Genomic DNA, 19,791 nt, shown 5'->3' on the forward strand with positions numbered 1-19,791 from the left:
AAGGATGTGAGGCAACCCGCCTCCACCACCCTTCCAGGCAGTGCATTCCAGACCATCACCATCCTCTGGGTAAAAAAAGTTTTTCCTCACATCCCCCCTAAACCTCCTGCCCCTCACCTTGAACTTATGTCCCCTTGTGACTGACCCTTCCACTAGGAGGAACAGCTGCTCCCTATCCATCCTGTCTATGCTCCTCATAATCTTGTACACCTCGATCAGGTCGCCCCTCAGTCTTCTCTCCTCCAACTAAAACAACCCAAGTCTATCCAATCTCTCTTCATAACTTAAATGTTTCATCCCAGGCAATACCCTGGTGAATCTCCTCTGCACCCTCTCCTGTGCAATCACATCCTTTCTATAATGTGGCGATCAGAACTGCACACAGTACTCCAGCTGTGGCCTCACCAGCGGTCTATACAAGTCCAACATGACTTCCCTACTTTTGTAATCTATGCCTCGATTGATAAGGGCAAGTGTCCCGCATTCCTTTTTCACCACCCCACTAACATGCCCCTCCACCTTCAGAGACCTATGGACACACATGCCAAGGTCCCTTTGTTCCTCATAACTTCCCAGTGTCATGCGTTCATTGTCAATACTTCCTTGTCAAATTACTCCTTCCAAGTGTATCGCTTCACACTTTTCAGGGTTTAATTCCATCTGCCACTTATCTGTCCATTTGACCACCCCATTTATATCTTCCTGTAGCCCAAGACACTCAACCTCACTATTAACCACCCGGCCTTTCTTTGTGTCATCCGCAAACTTACTAAGCCTACTCCCCACATAGTCATCTATGTAATTTATATAAATAACAAATAATAGGGGACCGAGCACAGATCCCTGTGGTACGCCACTGGACACTGGCTTCCAGTCACTAAAGCATCTTCTGTCATCACCCTCTGTCTCCTACAACTAAGCTAATTCTGAATCCACCTCATCAAATTACCTTGTATCCCATGTGCATTTTCCTTCTTTATAAGTCTCCCATGTGGGACCTTGTCAAAGGCTTTGCTGAAATCCATATAAACTACATCAACTGCACTACCCTCATCTACACACCTGGTTACTTCCTCAAAAAATTCAATCAAGTTTGTTAGGCATGACCTTCCTCTGACAAAGCCATGCTGACTATCCCTGATCAAACCTTGCCTCTCCAAGTGGAGATTGATTCTCTCGTTCAGAATTTTCTCCAGTAGTTTCCCTACCATTGACGTGAGACTCACTGGCCTATAGTTCCCTGGCTTACCTCTACAACTCTTCTTAAATAGCGGAACCACATTAGCTGTTCTCCAGTCCTCTGGCACCTCCCCCGTGGCCAGAGAGGAATTAAAAATTTGGGTCAGAGACCCTGCAATCTCCTCCCTTGCCTCCCTCAGCAGTCTGGGATACAAATCATCCGGACCTGGAGCTCTGTCCACTTTTAAGCCTGCCAACAACTCCAATACCTTGTCACTCCCTATATCAATTTGCTTAAGAAGCTTGCTGTCTCTCTCCCCGAGTTTGAAACCTTCATCCCCATTCTCTTGGGTGAAGACGGATGTGAAGTATTCATTCAACACTCTAGCGATGTCCTCTGGCTCCACCCATAGATTGCCCCCTTGGTCCCTTATGGGCCCTACTCTTTCCCTGGTTATCCTCTTCCCATTAATATACTTATAGAATATCTTGGGATTTTCCCTACTTTTACCAGCCAGAGCTTTCTCATATCCCCTCTTTGCTCTCCTAATTGCTTTCTTAAGCTCCACCCTGCACTTTCTGTACTCCACTAATGCCTCTGCTGATTTGCTTCCCTTATACCTGCTAAAAGCTTCTCTTTTCCTTCTCATCGTAACCTGAATATCTCTGGTCATCCATGGTTCTCTGGGCTTGTTACTACTTACTATCGCCTTAGAGGGAACATGTTGAGCCTGTACCCTCCCTGTTTCCTGCTCCTCTGTAGATTTCCCCGCAAGTAGCTGTTCACAGTCTACCTTGGCCAGATCCTGCCTTATTTTACTAAAATCCACTCTCCCCCAATCCAAAACATTTTTTGCAACTTGTCTATTTCTTTGCCCATAACAAACTTAAACTGTACCATGATGCAGACTCGATGGGCCGAATGGCCTAATTTTTGCTCCTACGTCTTATGGTCTTATGTTGTGGTTGCTATCACTGAAATGCTCGCCCACCACCACCTCAGCCAACTGTCTGGCTTCATTCCCCAGAATTAGGTCCAGCACTGCGCCGTCCCTTATTGGACCCTCAACATATTGACCTAAAAAGTTCTCGTGTACACATTTCAAGAAATCCACTCCATCCAAGCCCTTAACACTATATCTATCCCAATTAATCCCAAATAGGGCCCATTTGTTCACCATGCAACCTTGATGCTGAAATAGGGCGCATCAAAGGCTTCCTGGTAATGGCTACCCTGATCTGATCATTTTGAGCTGTATATCATGCAAAGTCATGAACAGCCCTAAAGCTGTCACTTTCGGCCCTGAAGGATGCCTATTCTACCTCAGATTATCCTTGAATGGCAAGCTATCTCAAAAATTTGGCAACAGGTGAAGCTAGCAGTTTCACGCTGCTGCTTTGCAATAGTAACGCTAGTAGTATTCACCACTAACAGGATGTTGCCATCAAGCCAAAAAGATCTCTTGTACAAATGAGTAATGTGGTATATGAATTTCAGTGCCAGTGTGACACTAGGTATGCAGGCTGTGTGTCCTAAAGACTGGTGGATCATATCCAACAGTGATATGTCCCAGCCACTGTTCGCAATGGCTAAGGTACAAACCGTACCAAAACAGTGTCCAACATTAGATGTGATTCTGCGATTGGACAACATTTGCTAAATAATCCTCTGTGTGCTAAGAATTACACTGATAAACAATTTAAGATTGTCAGTCAGGCTCACAGTGTGGTGCATTTGCATGTACTGGAAGCTACACAATACACAAGGCCATGTTCTTTGCAGACAGTAAGAACATGTACACACATTGGGCTGAATTTTCCCCCCATTGGGGGAGAAGTTGATGGGCGGGCGCGTATGGGCTTGCTTCCGATCGATGTCCCTGATCGGGGGAGTGGCGCCATTTTACGTGGGTGGGCCAATTAAGGCCCGTCCAGCGTGATGTGTGTACGGAAGCACTATGCGCTTCCTGTGCGGGTGGTGGGGGGGGGGGGGGGGGCGAATCCCAAAATTGAGCGTGCGTTCTTTCGCGCATGCGCATGAAAGAGCACACTCATCTCCCTGAGGCTAAGTGCAGCCTCAGGGAGATTGTCTGTAAATGTAAAGAAGACAGAAATAGAAAAATAAAATTTCCTTTACATGTCCCCTCATGTGACAATGTCACATGAGTTGGGACATGTCCATAATTTTTACAAAATCTTTATTAAAATTTTTTAAAGCCTACATGAAACCTCATCCTGCCCGTGGAAGAGGTTTCATGTTTTTTCTAGTTCCCACTGGGGCTCCAGGCCTGCCCGCCAACCTTAAGGTTGGACGGGCGGGTCCTTCAATTACTTAATTGACCCTGTCAATGGTCTCAATTGGCCATTGACAGCTCGGCTTACGTGCAGCTGATTTAGCTGCGCTCCCACCTTCCTGAAAATTTAAATTGGGCGCGGTGACATCGGGAGTTCCCCCCGACATCACCGTGCGTCATTTTACGCGTCGGCGAGTGGGCCCTGCCCCCGCTCGCCGACTCGTAAAATTCTGCCCATTGTATGGGCTAAACAAAATAAGTGACAGCCATTCGCTGACTCACTCCTCAGGGCAATACCTTGACCAATCTGGATCAGGCTGCCTGGTTTAAATTTCATACAATGCTTAGCAGTTAACTGTCAGTCACCGTCACTGGTGTATTCTCCATGGCAACACCTCTACCAATCAGAGCCCACTTGCCAACCAATCAGCACTCTCTCCTCATACAGCATAAATTGTTGTTTTCCCCTTACATTGATGTTTTTGCGAAGTGTCCTGATGAGTGCAAAACAAAAAGTTTTGACGTGCCTCTTTTTTCAACAATACTCAAATTCTGTACTGCCAAACGACTATTAATAGAATGTTATCGTTTATTGTGAGAGGAATTGAATGCAAAAGTAGGGAGGTTTTGCTTCAGTTTTATAGGCATTGGTGAGACCGCATCTGGAGTGCTGTGTACAGTATTGATTGCCATATATAAAGAAGGATGTAAATGACTTAGAAGCAGTTCAGAGAAGGCTTACTGGACTAATACCTGGAATGGGTGGGTTGTATTATGAGGAAAGACTGGACAGGCTTGGCTTATATCTGCTGGAGTTTAGAAGAGTAAAGGCCAACCTGACTGAAACATACAAAATCCTGAGGAGACTTGACAAAGTGGATGTGGAAAGGATGTTTCCTCTCGAAGAATCTAGAACTAGGGGTCATTGTTTAAAAATAAGGGATTGCCCCTTTAAGACAGAGATGAAAATTTTTTCCTGTGAGGGTCATGAATCTTTGGAACTCCTTTCCTCAAAAGGCGGTGGAGGCAGAATCTTTGAATATTTTGCAGGCAAAGGTAGAAAGATTGTTGATAACCAAGGGTGTGAAAGGTTATTGGGGGCAGGCAGGAATGTGGAGTTGAGGTTACAATCAGATCAGCCATGATCTTGTTGAATGATCTTCTGCCCTTGTCCTTCTTGGTGATAGAAGTTGCAGGTTTGAAAGGTGTTGTCACAGGAGCCTTACTGAGTTGCTGCAGTGCATCTCATATATATATATATATATATATATATAGTACATACTGCTACTACTGTGCGCTGGTGGTGGAGGGAGTGAATAATTAAGGTGGTGAATAGGGCGTTGATCAAATGAGCTGCTTTTTCCTGGATGGTGTTGAGCTCCTTGAGTGTTGTTGGAATTGCACTCATCTAGGCAAGTGGAGAATATTCCATCACATTCCTCACTTGCGCCTTGTAGATGATGGACAGGGTTTGGAGAGTCAGGAGGCAAAAGTTACTCATTGTAGAATTCCCAGCCTCTGGCCTGCTCTTGTAGCCACAGTATTTATATGGCTGGTTCAGTTCAGTTTCTGGTCAATAATAACTCCCAAGACGCTGATAGTTGGGGATTCAGTGACGGTAATTCCATTGAATGTCAATTGGAGATGGCTAGATTCTCTCTTGTTGGAGATGATCATTGCCTGGTAATTGTGTGGTGTGAATGTTGCTTGCCACTTATTAGCCCAAGCCTGAATGTTGTCCAGGTCTTGTTGCGTATGGACACGAGTTATGTCAGTACCTGAGGAGTTGCAAATGGCACTGCGCATTGTGCAATCAGCAGCGAACATCCCCACTTCTAATCTTATGATGGAAGGAAGGTCATTGATGGAGCAACTGTAGATGTTCGGGCCTAGGACACTACCCTGAGGAACTCCTGCTGTGATGTCCTGGCACTGAGATGATTGACCTCCAACAACCGCAACCATCTTCTTTTGTGCTACGTATGACTCCAATAATTGGTGCCTTCTCCCTTCCATCATCTTAAATAATTTAAATTTCAAATCCATAGACACCTGTCCTGAATCTGGAGTGCTTTAGAAATTATGACTAGCACATCTGCAATTTATTTTAATACCCCAGGGTGGAATCCATCAGGTCCTGGAGATTTATCCCATTATTTTCTCCTTTACCATTTTTAATTATGTTAAATCCACTGTTTCTCTACTTGACTTTTTTTTAGGCTCCTTGTATTGCTGGTATTTTGAACTTTTTCTCCATTGTTAAAATGGATGCAAAGTACTCATTTAATAGATCTGTTATTTCCTTACTGCTGATTATAATCTCACCTGCATCTTTAGTGGATTTAGAATTTCTCACGCTCTCTATCCATTGTCTCATTAAAAGCATTGTGTAGAAAGTTAACATGTTGAGGCTCATAGGTTTTGAGTGAATTTAGGTCTTAACTTACCTTCAGAATGATAAATAGATGTACTAGTTGCAAGACATATTGCTATCATATAATTGCTATATTTCACTTAATTGCAAAGTTCAAATGCAAACTAAATTAGAATTACCTTTGTTGCTGCATTAAATGTGCTAGTTTTTTGAAATTGTATGAACTTATTCCTCTTACTGCAAGAAAAGGAAGAAGTCTTGTCACATACATAGAATTACAGTGTGCTATACCTCTTCATCTAACAGGTCTTGTTGGTTTTATGTAAGTAGGGCAAGTTGTGCTTGTAAATGATTAATTTTCAATCAGAACCTAACCTGTGATGCATCATTGCTACATTGATCAAGTGCCCATGTTGTGTCTTAGATCGAGGCTGTGAATGGTACATTTGTGAAGGCTTTCAGTACATCTTGAACCAGCAAGCTAAGGCCTTAGTAGCTTTGGGGACTTCTCCACTGATCAAAGTAAGTGTTTTCTAGATTTAACATTTCCATACTACCTAAACTAATTATTTTAATTTGTTGAGATTGAAAATGAATTATCTTTTTGCTAATGCAGTGCATGCTGACATTTATTTCTGAGTGGACAGATGTTAGTTAAATTTCTCCTTTTCACACCTAACATTGAATTTGATCAGATTATGATCCCTATTAGATAAATTGTCTCTTACTATTAGATTACTAATTATGTCTGGCTCATTACTCATTACCAAATCTAATGTGGCCTGCCATCTTGTTGGTTCTAGGACTTATTGTTCTAGAAAACTGTCTTGAATGCACTCAAAAAAAAAAATTCATGACCTTTCTGACTTGAGCTACTCTGATCTTCCCAATCTATATAAGACTTCTATTGCAACTTTACTTTTGTTACACTCTTTACGTTGCATGGCCACACTGTCAAGTGAGTTCTGCAATACACACTTCGTCCAATGGTAGGGGAAGAGGAGGGGAACGTAATAAATAAATACTCAGTGCCATCAATATTATGCGTAAAGAAATGCCGGTACAGTGCATTTCATTACTTCTCTTCATTTAATAGATTACCCAATCAAAAGTCTGTAAATTCAATTCTCACCATTGGTCTACTATGATAATTAAACCCCCTAAAAGCATAACACTTATATCATTAAAATACTATATTCTTCCACTTGCTGTGAGAAATGCCACTGGTTAGTTGAAATTTAATTGTGAAATGGTGCCAAATATTAACCAGTTCAAAATAATTAGAAGTCGTCTTCTTATCATGTCCACGGACAGTCAATACATGGCCCAGCCAGAACTGGACACATTTTTGTGCCTTGTTGTTGAATTTGGCAAGATCTGTAACAGTGCAGGGTTCCTCTAGTGATAGGCATTGCAGGAGATGTTGCATAGTCTGTGGCTCAGTTCCACATTCACAAGCTGGTTGTATATTCCTATTTGCTTAGTGACATCTTTGAACAACCTACGCCAGTCCTAAGTCTGTTAAGGCACTTCCAGGTTGCCCAGTTGCAATTAGCTCCTGGGGGAAGGCTTTCATCCAGTAGAATTTCCATCACTGGGGGTTGTTCGAGACTGGTGAGCTGGTCTTTCCACAAGGCGATGCGGGCTTCAGATGGGGTTGATTGTAATGGAACAACACTGTTCATAAAGCTCTTCCTTGACTTTAGGCAGCTGGCTGTATGTGTATGACCATGTGGAGGGTGCCTCTCATCTGATGTTTGACGGAGTCGCTCTTTCTTGCTGGCTACCATTCTTCTTACATCAGGGGGAGCAACACCCGCCAGGATATATAGGCTGTTGGTGATTGTTGGTTTTAAACAACCTATGATAAGTCGGCAGCTTGCATTCAGAACGGCATCCATCATCTTAGCATGAGTAGATCTTTCCCATGCAGGGCAGGCATATTCAGCAGTGGAATAGCAAAGAGCAAGTGCACTGGTTCGCAATGTTTTCGAGCTTATTCCCCATTTTGTGTTAGTGAGCTTATTCAGGATGTTGTTTCGTGCGCTCACTTTTGCCTTTGTCTTTTCGATGTGGTTCTTGAAGGTGAGGCATCTGTCAAGGGTGACTCCTAAGTAGATAGGGTGCTCGCAATGCGTCAGTGTTGCTCCACACCAGGTTACTTTAAGCTGGCATTTGGCTTCACGGTTTCTGAGGTGGAATGCATAAACTTGCGTCTTTGATGGGTTTGCGCAAAGGTGGTTAGAAGTAAATTAGAAGTAAAATGATATAAAATTTCTGTTATAAATATTAACATAGGTGGAAATAAGGTTTGTAAACAGGAACTATTTGCATGTATTCAAATGTATTGATAACTCAAATTTATCATTTTATCCAACTAGCTCTTGATTTTTTTTTCTTCATTTTTTGCATGGGGTGTGGGTGTCATTGGCAAGGCCAGCATTTGTTGTCCATCCCTAATTGCCCTTAAACTGAGTGGCTTACCAGTTCATTTCAGAGTTACAGTTAAGATGCACATTGCTGTAGGACTGGAGTCACATATAGGCCAGACCAGGTAAGGATGGTAAGTTTCCTTCGCTCGTGAATCTGATGGGTTTTTATGACAATTGACAATGGCTCCGTGATTTTCCTAGCTTCTAATTCCAGATTTATTACTTGAATTTAAATTCCACAAGTTGCTGTGGTGGGATTTAGACCCATGCCCTTAGAACATTAGCCTGGGCCTCTGGATTACTAATCAGTGCCATTACCAGCACATTGTCATCTCCCCACAATGATTAATTTTACTATTTTTTAAAGATAACAGCAGTGGATCTGTTGGACGGATTATTGGTGCTATTACGTTGGCGAATGATATTAAATAGACTCCTAATGTTCCCCTCTTCTTTCCCCTCTTCTCTGCCCTCTCCTGTTCTCTCAAAGGCCAGTTGGTAACTGATTGGACACAGTAGGCATCAACTATTCCAATCTGACCAGAATTTTGTAAATTTTATTTTTAAAAAGGTATAAATCTGTACTATATGTGTGAGGGAAGATCCTTTGACTTTATTTTCTCTGGGAGGTTTGCTTAGATGTTGGCTTAGCCATTGATTGATTGTGAGGGGGTGTGAGTTTGAAGTACAATTTCTTGGTCCCGTGGGCAAATTAATTATGAGATCCCTAGGATTTACAGCTATGGTCATGTCTGGTTGCTTCTGACTTGGAGCTGTCTCACAAGGTTAAGCTGTTGGGAGGAGGGTGTATTGTTTCCTTTTCAAGGTTTTTCTTATGTTGATTACGTTTGAGAATGCATCAGAAAATCCCCTGTTTGACCATCTTCCTTTACAAGATTCAAGAACCCTAGATGGGTTTTTAGCAGCTGCTTTCATTTCATTTACTGCCCAAGGCCAGATTCATCAGTACTGTGGTTTCATAAGAACATAACATAAGAAATAGGAGCAGGAGTAGACCATTCGGCCCCTCGAGCCTGCTCCGCCATTCAATAAGATCATGGCTGATCATCTTGTGTTTCGATTTCCACATTCCCATCAAACCCAATAACCTTTGATTCCCTTGCCTAACAAAAATCTCTGCCTTATTCAATGAGTTCATCTCCACCGCCTGCCTTATTCAATGACTCTGTCTTCACTGCCTCCTGAGGCAGAGTTCCAAAGTCTCACAACCCTCTGAGAGAAAAAACTTCTCCTCATCTCTACCCTAAAAGGGCGACCCCTAATTTTAAAACAGTGCCCCCTTGCTCTGGACTCACCCACAAGAGGAAACATCCTTTCCAAGCCCATCTTGTCAAGGCCGTTCAGGATCTTGTACACTTCAATCAAATCACCCCGCACTCTTCTAAACCCCAGTGGAAACAAGCCCAGTCTGTCCAATCTTTCCTCATAAGACAACCCGCTCATTCCAGTTATCAATCTAGTAAACCTGCTTTGAACAGCCTCCAGTCCATTTACATCCTTCCTTAAATAAGGAGACCAAAACTGCACTCAGTATTCAAGATGTGGTCTCACCAATGCCCTAGAACTGTATAAAATGCTGGCCAGGCCACAACTGGAGTACTGCGTGCAGTTCTGGTCACCACATTATAGGAAGGATGTGATTGCACTGGAGAGGGTGCAGAGGAGATTTATCAGGATGCTGTCTGGGCTGGAGGGTCTGAGCTATGAGGAAAGATTGGATAGGCTGGAGGTGTTTTCTTTGGAGCAACGATGGTTGAGAGGGAACCTGATGGAGGTGTATAAGATTGTGATTGTAGAGGGGTTAATTAGCTGGGACCATAGATTTAAGGTAAGAGGTAGAAGGCTAAGAGGGGAGTTGAGGAGAAATTTCTTCACCCAGAGGGTGGTTGGAGTCTGGAATTCACTGCCTGAAAAGGTGGTTGAGTCAGAAACTCTCATAACATTTAAGAAGTATTTAGATTTTCACTTGTGTTGTCACTACCTCCAGGGCTATGGGCCAAGCGCTGGAAAATGGGATTAGCGTAGTCAGATCTTTGATGACTGGCATGGAAACGGTGGGCCGAATGGCCTCCTTCTGTGCTGTAGATGTCTGAGTCTATAACTGAAGCATAACATCCTTACTTTTATGTTTAATCCCTCTCATAATAAAGGATATAGCATCCATTAGCCTTCTTAATTATTTGCTGTACCTGCCAACTAACTTTTTGTGACTCATGTACTAGAACACCTAGATCCCGCTGCACCTCAGAATTATGCATCATTCTCCATTTAAGTAATATGTTGCTTTTTTGTTCTTCCTGTCAAAGTGAACAACTTCACATTTTCCCACATTAAACTCCATTTGCCAGATCTTTGCCCACTCAGTCAACCTATCTATATCCATCTGCAACCTCTTCATGCCCTCTTCACAACATACTTTCCTATCTATCTTTGTGTCATCTGCAAATTTAGCTAAACCTGACAAATCCTTACTAGAGAAGCGAACGGTATTGCTGTAAGTTTGAGGACTGCATGGTGCATGTATATTCCTCTGTGACCATTCACAGCTGGCAACATATTCATCAGCTTGGATCAGTTGGAGTACTGGAAAGGGACCCTGGGACAAGAATGAGTGCTGGCAGGCCAGTTGACGAGAATTCCTCTGTTTGGTGACTGGAGGTGAGCTTTTGAGAAGGGCACACAAACCTCAGTGTTTTTATAGGTGGAGCATTGGTGTTAGGATATGAGGTTGGAGATCTGTCCATTGCTAGAAAATAGTTTATGTACTCTAGATCCCTACTTTAGCTTGGATATGAAGTTATTGTGCCTTATTTCCAACTTGTGTAGTTATTCTAGAGTATTGCTGTACCTTGTTTAAGCTGTCTTGCAGATTGTCTGGGAAGAATTATTACGGCATCCACAATGGGTCCTCAAGCTTCTCTTTCTGATGATGAGTTTAATGTGGTAGTTTTCAATTGACTGTACGGACATTAATATACTAACAGCTAATACCAAATTATGACAAATTATATCAAATTCAATATGTATAATTATAGAATGAGGAAAAGACATTTGGTCCAAAAATCTGGCTTCTTCCACAAACTGGTACAATTTATCTGATAATAAAAATGGAAAACACTAGAAATACACAACAGATCGACCACTTCTAAAACAAAAGGATAGGATTCTATTCCACTTTTTGGACTTTTTTCCACATATTTAATCTCTTGAGCAAAGGTTCTGCATAATTTCTGCCAGAACCCTGAAGGTGGTCTAATGAATCTCTAAAATTCACGCCATATTCCAACTATTCAAACCTAGCAGCTCTGAGACTAATTTTTCATGGGTTATTTGATATTATCTGTCCACTTATCTTAACTTTTAGTGCTATTAACTAGATACAATATTTGTCTAGTTCTTTCTGAAGTAGTTGTGACAGAGTGTTAACTGCTTTTGCCATCTGTTCCATATATCCAGTATTCTGGGGGTTGGGTGGGTTGGAGGGGGTGGTGGTGATGCTTTTGACCTTTAGTTTTGCCTGAAACTGGTTGAATTTTTAGTCCTTTAGTTCTTAGCTGACAGTCCGTGTAAAATAACCTGCTTACCTACATTAACTAAACCTTATTGTCATTTATATTTCAGTTTAATGTCTGTCTTCATAACTTAAAATTCCTAGATTAAAGAATTAGCTTGCATTCCTTTGAGCATTCCCAATAATCAGTTTTATTTTAAAGACAATGTGTCAAAAATTGCACATACTGTTCCAAATGTTGCCTCACCCATGATCTACACAAAGTTTGAATAATTTGTTCCCACTTCAAATGCCTTTGAGAGGTATCCTAGTTCTTGATTAACCTTTGATAATGGCTTCATAATGACTAGAAGCTTTCAGTGATTATCAATCATTTCTCTATTTCCCATGTGAGTCTGTGACCGACATTTGCTTCTTTTTAAGTTCCTTATGCTGCTTTTTAATTTCTGGTTTATATTCTGCAAGTTACCACAAATAAAACAACTGCATTGTTGGCATGTGATACTGCCCCAAGGACAACTTTGGAACAGTCATTTGCCTACAATATTGTTGCTTTCTTTTACAGTAACTTAAAGTAAACTGAATATTTGCCCCTAAAAACTGATCACTCTGTATGCACATTTCATTCACCCAATTCCAACTCGATTCATCTAATGTAAAACCTGTTGGCTCTTTTGTAGCCCATCCAATTAATTAAAACACATGCTTTTGAATTTTGTCAATGTCTCTTTTGCTAATTACTTGGCACATGGTTTTGTATTTTCAGCAAACCTTATAATTATTATATACAATGTTAGTGTGAACAGCAGGGAACGCAAACCAGAACCCTGTGGAACACCATTAATTGCTACCCTATAACTAGTGATTTTTCTATTTATCATCTGCTTATTGTCAGTATTCAACCCATTAAATTAACTTACCATTTAATTCAGTGAGATTTAACCTTCTTGAAAATTGTTATATGTAAACTTTTTTGCAGCTAAATTATAGGCAGAGTCTTGTGCCCTACCCTGTGTACAAGTTTGGTGGGGGTGGGGGGGTGTTTTTAATCAGGTGGAAGGGTGGCAGGTTGGGGACCGCACCACCTTTCTTCCTTCACACCGATTAAATCTGTGGCAGGAAGGCCCATGGATGGCCTTCCAGCCCTGTTGCCAATTGAGGCCCTTAAGTGGGCAATTAATGCTTTCTAGCCGCCAGCCTGGATCCCCGTTGCCCTATGCCTTCTGACTACCTTTCGTCCATCGGTTTAGTTACCACCTCAGAGAATTCTAGTGAATTACTGAGGCATGAGCAAATGTCTTTGCACCAAACTCCTGCTTATGGTTTCTGTGCTCTTTCAATAGTTGTTGATAGGATACTTTACAGTGCTTTTGATGTTAGGAAATTGAGATAGTTTAAGTAAGTTAAATGTGTATTTGGGTGTGTTAGGAATAAGGTGTATCTTTAAATTCAATTTATACTTTTTTCCATTTGTCGGTTAAAAGGTGAAACCTGGGATCTAGTTTCATTTTTGAGTGAAGTCAGCAGGTCTAAAGCTCTGTTTGTATACCTGCATTTCTAATGAGTTTTATGACCCTTGAAGTTACAGACCTTGGGGGAGGTGGTGGAATAGTGGTATTGTCACTGAACTAGTATTCCAGAGTCCCAGGGTCATCCTATTGGGTCCCGGGTTTGAATCCCACAACAGATGGTGAAATTTGAATCTAACAAAAATCTGGAGTTAAAAGTCTGATGATGACCATGAAACCATTGTCAATTGTCGTAAAAACCCATCTGGTTTACTAATGTCCTTTAGGGAAGGAAATCTGCTATCCTTACCTGACCTGGCCTACATGTGACTCCAGAACCACTGCAATGTGGTTAACTCTTAAATGCCCCCTAAACAAGGGCAATTAGGGATGGGTAATAAATACTGGTCTAGCCAGCAATGCCCACATTCCATGAACGGATAAAAAGAAAAGTGGAGAGCTGTGCTGTCAAGGGGGATAGTAGTTTAGGAAAGTTAAAACAAAGTAGAAAAAACTGTGCTGCTGGCTAGTAACAAGGGTCCAGAGAGAGGGACCCACAGAGACAGAAAAGTAGTTTTAGTTCAGTTGAAAGCAGCTTCAGTTCAGTTAAAGCCAAGATTCCAGAGAGACTGGACAGCAGAGGGACAGATAACAAGTCCCAAACTAAAGTTGAGGCCAGCTGCCAAGAGAGGCTAGACATGAGAGAAAACTGCAGAAGCATGTTCCAGAAACTAAAAAAGAAAGTCCCAAAATCCAGGGGTGTGGAACAGGAAATGTCCAAAGAGGACAGTCTCGTCAAAGGAAGGACAGGAATCTGGAAAAGGTCCTGTTCCATGGACGTGAAAGTAAGGAGCAAAGGGGAGGGCTCCAAGCTTCAGGCTTGAAGAGAAGAAAGCGGTAGGAAGCAGATTTAAAGCAAGAAGCCAGAAGGTCCAAAGAGACAGCTGAAGGTCTGTAACTCTACTATGGGCATGTGAAGCAGCGGTGTTCTGTTGACACGGCTGAGTCAGTGAGAGAGTGTGTGTGGAAGAAAGCTTAGATGCATGTGGTGATCCAGGGAAGAGGAACACCTGGGGGAGAGTTCAAAACCCTGGAGGTGGACCCTTGTGGAAGGTGTCTGAGAGAAAGCGTCATTTGGGAGAAGATTCCAGAGTGAGTTCTTCAAGTCTGGAGATTGGAAACCCTCATGTGACAGATGGAGTTCAGTGAGAATGGTTGGCTCACGGTATAACAAGGCCTGGGGGGAGTTGAGGAGCATCTGCTTGGAGAGGCACTTGTCACTTGGTTCCAGAGCGTGGTGTGTCTGACCACAAGTCATCTATTGGTTTACATGGACTGTGTACTTACTGTGAACAGTAGAGTATAAGATAGCTTTTGCAACTTGTGTTATCCTTATAAATCTGTATTTACCTGTTAAGGTATTGGAGTGGGTGAAGGAGTAATGTAATGTAGTTCATCTTTTCTGGTTTAATAAATGTTATATTATTTTCTTAAAAGTTTATCAGCTGACTCCTGTGAATGTGTTCAGTAGCCACTCCCCACGTATCTAAACAAAAAATAAAAGTTAGGATCTATCAAGCCACGTTCGACCCTGGGATCAGGCTTGTCCAGTAGCAACATCAGCTGGGATCATAACATTGATATGTATAAAATGAGGAGCACAGGATGTTGAAAGTTAATATACAAATCCCATGAGACTTATTGTTTTAAGAATACATTTTTTTTGTTTATCAGTGAGAGTCCTGATGAAGCTGAAAGATATGCACGACACAACAATGTATTAAGAGATACAATAATTAGGATTGTTCACCTTCAACAGTGCATGATAATTCAAATCTTGCTGTGCCTGGCTAAGCAATTTCTCTAAACAAGTGTTCTCATTGATGTCATCAACACTATCTGTTTAACATTTCTGAATACCAGCAACTTCAAATAAACTGAGTAAGTTTATTTATTTTCAGGTTGCACTTCATGACATTGGGATTAAAACCACAATTGGAGTATTAAAGCCATTAAACTATATCCTTAATATTGTAATGATATTAAATGAAGCAATTAAAAAAGATTTGCGATAACATTTTTATAATCTTTGCTTCCACTTATCCTGTTACACTTTTGTCGTCTTTTCTCTCTTTATTCTCTTTACTGTACCTTTTTTCTGATTAATATTCTACCTGTTCTAATCATTTGCCTTAATGTTACTGACTCAAAGCTTGCACCTACCCTTTCATTTTGCCTCCCAGTTTGTATTTCGTTTTGTATCTGGAGGCAATTTCACAAAAACTACAGTTTGGCCAGTACAAGCTATCTGTAAAGATCTGTTTGTAGGCAGCATTATTACAGATACACTGCAGAAGCCAACAACAATTTGGTCACCTGCAGTGTGTTACAGACAGGAGGGGGTTTAATTTAAACAGCCCTGATTTCTCCTCTCACCGCCCATCCATCAACAGAAAGGTGTTTGATTTGCTTCCCCCTTTTTGTAAGTGGTGGTGTACTTCCCACCCCTTAGTTTTGGTGTGATCCAATTTCTATTAATAACCCCACAGCAAACTTGTGATAGGATGAAATCAAAGGGTTAGTTTACTTGCACAAACTCAAAGTGCAGGGGCGGGTTGGATGGGGTTTGGTGGTGGTCACCACGAAGCCCCCTGTGCATTCATACAGTAAAAGAGGGATAGAGAAAAGAAAGATTTACAGGGTAAAGAGCACAGAGAAAAGAATTATTGTTTCATATGAGTCCAGAATCAAATTCCAATGAAGTATCCCTTCACAGAGATCAGCAGGCTGAAAACTGATTCTGTATAGTTCAACTTTCCAGTAGAGCTGATTTCCACAATGAAGTAAACACGCAGAGACGAATCAGTCTTGTAGGCGATGGTACAGAAGTTTCAGTAGAAACAGTGTAGATGGGGCCAGGCATTCAAACGTAGACCAAACTCCTTTTTCTGTGCTGCAGCTTGTAGCTGATGATAATGGTAGATTGAGCTTTGCAGCTCCACAAGGCAATATTACTGATTCCACCAGCTAGTGTTCATGCCACGTGACTCCCATTTCCCCACACCATCTTTGAAAAAGGACATATGTTCCTCGAGATAAAAACAAAAAAACTGCGGATGCTGGAAATCCAAAACAAAAACAGAATTACCTGGAAAAACTCAGCAGGTCTGGCAGCATCGGCGGAGAAGAAAAGAGTTGACGTTTCGAGTCCTCATGACCCTTCGACAGAACTAGTTCTGTCGAAGGGTCATGAGGTCTCGAAACGTCAACTCTTTTCTTCTCCGCCGATGCTGCCAGACCTGCTGAGTTTTTCCAGGTAATTCTGTATATGTTCCTCGCCTGGGTTTCCGAGATGGTTAAATGTCCCAGCCATAAAAATAAAATACTGCAGATGCTGAAACAAAAACAGAAAATTCTGGAAAAACATTAACACTGTTTCTCTCTCCACAGATGTTGCTAGACCTGCTGAGTTTTTCCAGCATTTCTGTTTTTGTCCCTGTGCACTAAGTTCAGCGCAGTTTGTCAAACTTATCTGTTGGATTGTGTTTTTAATCTACATATTACCTGTTTCTGCATGATATTGCTTCAGTCCTATTATGTGGAAAATTGTTAAATATAATTGCACATGGATGACTGATCATTCATTATTGCAGACTTCAACCAAAATGTTTAAAATACATCATGCTATTCATGCCCTAAATTACATTCCAGCAATCATTTTCAGTTGTCTGCATTGAAAATTTAAAGTCACCAAATTAGTTTTGGGCACTGTAATCTATATTTAATGCTATAGTTGCAATTCATACTGTTTGGTATTTTTTTCTAAATGTATTTTAACTTTTTTATTTTTCTCCTCCATTCCCAATTGCCTCCTCTATCAAGAAAAGAATGTGGCACAGCCTGCAAACATTTCACGCTTAAATATACTTCTGTGACAATTGAATAAGATCATTGGTTTTGTGTTGGCATAAGGAAGAACTACTTGACAGTAGTTTTGCCTCTCAGTTAGAAGGCTGTGCATTTAAGCCCCATCCTGGGCTGAATCCTCATTGGGGATATGCTGCACTATCTAAGATGCTGTGCTTTGGGCATGAAATTAAACTGAGGCCCTGTTTGCTGTTCATGAGTGTTAAGGACGCACAATAATGTTCGAAGATGAACTGGGATTGCTCAGTCTGTGCTGGCTTACAGGCGGTGGTGTACTTGGTATTGTCACTGAACTAGTAATCCAGACCCAGGGGACCCTGGTTCAAATCTCACCATGGTAGGAAGTGGAATTTGAATTCAAGAAATAAAAATCTGGAATTAAATGCCTCGTGATAGCCATGAAACCATTGTCGATTGTTGTAAAAAAAAAAGATCTTCCGTCCTCACCTGGTCTGGCCTACACATGACGCCATACCCACAGCAATGTGGTTGACTCTTATATGCCCTCTAAAAAGGCCTAGCAAGCCACTCAGTTTTATCAAACCACTAGAAAGTCAATATACCTACAGCACGTAGACTGCAGTGGTTCAAGAAGTCAGCTCACCACCACCTTCTCAAGGGCATTTAGGGATGGGCAATAAATGCTGACCTAGCCAGTGATGCCCATATCCCATGAAAGGATGAAAAAAAATTGGAATCATAGAACAGTGCAGCACCGATGTAGGCCTTTTGGCCCATTGAGCCTATGCTGGCTCTTTTGATGAGCAATCCAGTTAGAGCACTTTCTCTCACTTTCCTCATATCTCTACAATTTTTTCTCCTTCAAGTATTTATCCAATTCTCTTCTGAAGGCTACTGTTGAATCTGTTTCCACCACCCTATCACAAAAGTTTTCCTCCTTGTTGTCTCCAGGTGGTTTGCCAGTCACCTTAAATCTGTGCCATTCTTCAACCATTGGAAACAGTTTCTCTTTATTTACTCATCATGATTTTAACTCCCTCTGTCAAATTCCCTTATACTCTCACTACACTAAGGAAAGCAACCTCAGCTTCTCCAGTCTATCTATGTAACTGTAATCCCTCATCTCTGGAACCATTTTAGTAATTATTTTCTGTTCCCTCTCCAAAATCTTCACATTCTTCTGAAAGTGCGGTACCTAGTATTGCATACTGTACTCCATCTGGTACTGAACCACTGTTTTATATAGGTTCAGGATAATTTCCTTGCTGTTGTAGTCTATGCCAGATTTATAATTCCCAGAATCCCATTTGCTTTATTAACCTGACCTGCCACCTTCAAAAATGTATGCACAAACACCCCCACCCCCCAGTCTCCCTGCCCTTGCACTCCCTTTACAATTATACTATTTAGCATGTATTATGCTTCCTCATTCCTCTTTCCAAAATGTGTCATCTCACACTTATTTCCATCGACTTTCATCTTCCATGTTTCTTTTCATTGCACCAACCTGCCTGTCCTCTTGAAGTCCACTATTGTAGTAGCTTCCTCACTGTTTAATATACTTCCAAGTTTCATATCATCTGCAAATTTAAAAATTGTGTCCTGTGTCCCCAAAGAAATTAATGTACATCAAAAAGAGTAGTGGTCTTAGTACTGAACCATGGGGCGCACCTCCTTCCCACTGTGAAACAATCATTCACTACATCTCCATTTTCTATCACTCAGTTAATTTTTAACTGTGCTTTTACTGCCCTTTTTAAACCATGGGCTTCAATTTTGCTAACAAGCCTAATATTATATGGCACTGTTAAAGTCCATACACACAACATCAACTGCACTGCCCACATCAACCCTCCCTGCTATCTCATCAAAAGAACTCCGTTAAGTTAGTTCAATATGATTTACTCTTAACAAATCCATGCTGGCTCTCTTATTAGTCCATATGTCTCCAGATGATCGTTTCTAAAAGCATCCCCATTACCAGCGTTGAACTGATCCTGTAACTGCCAGGCTTGTCCTTCCCTTCTTTGAACAAGGGTGTAACATTTACAGTCCACTAAACCACTGTTATATCTAAGGAGGATTGGACGATTGTGGCCAGTGCCTTCGTTCTTTCTACCCTTACTCATTTCAAAGATCCAGGATCGGATGACTTATATATTTTGAGTGCTGCCAGACTTTCTCGTACCTCCTTTTTATCTATTTTTATCTCTTGCAGCATCCCATCAACCTCTTCATTTATCGAAGCTTTGGAGAAGTCTTCTTCCTTGGGAAACAGCAATACAAAGTAGTCATTTAGTACCTCAGCCATGCCTAATGTCTCCAGCAAGAAATCTCCTTTTTTTTATTCTTTGATGGGATGTGGGCATTGCTAACAAGGCATTTGTTGCCCATCCCAAATTACCCTTGAACCGTGTGGCTTGCTAGGCCATTTCAGAGGGCACTTTAAGGGTCAGTCACTTTGCTGTGGGCCTGGACTTGCATGTAGGCCAGACCCGGTAAGGACAGCAGATTTCCTTCCCTAAAGGACATTTGGTATAATTGATGATAGCCTCATGGTCACCATCACTGAGGCTAGCTTTAT

At 41.5% G+C, this 19,791-nt stretch overlaps 1 protein-coding gene across 2 annotated transcripts in view; it reads left to right on the forward strand.

The window, feature by feature from the left end:
• taf1b (TATA box binding protein (Tbp)-associated factor, RNA polymerase I, B) overlaps positions 1–19,791 on the forward strand; it is a 96,610-nt gene that overhangs the window by 14,466 nt on the left and 62,353 nt on the right. For both annotated transcript variants that reach the window (XM_041188556.1, XM_041188557.1), the window contains exon 4: positions 6,272–6,369. In XM_041188556.1, coding sequence (XP_041044490.1) covers positions 6,272–6,369 — 98 coding nt within the window. The remainder of the gene's footprint in view (positions 1–6,271; positions 6,370–19,791) is intronic.

Source organism: Carcharodon carcharias, chromosome 5 (assembly GCF_017639515.1).
Source record: "Carcharodon carcharias isolate sCarCar2 chromosome 5, sCarCar2.pri, whole genome shotgun sequence".
Taxonomy (NCBI): Eukaryota; Metazoa; Chordata; class Chondrichthyes; order Lamniformes; family Lamnidae; genus Carcharodon; species Carcharodon carcharias.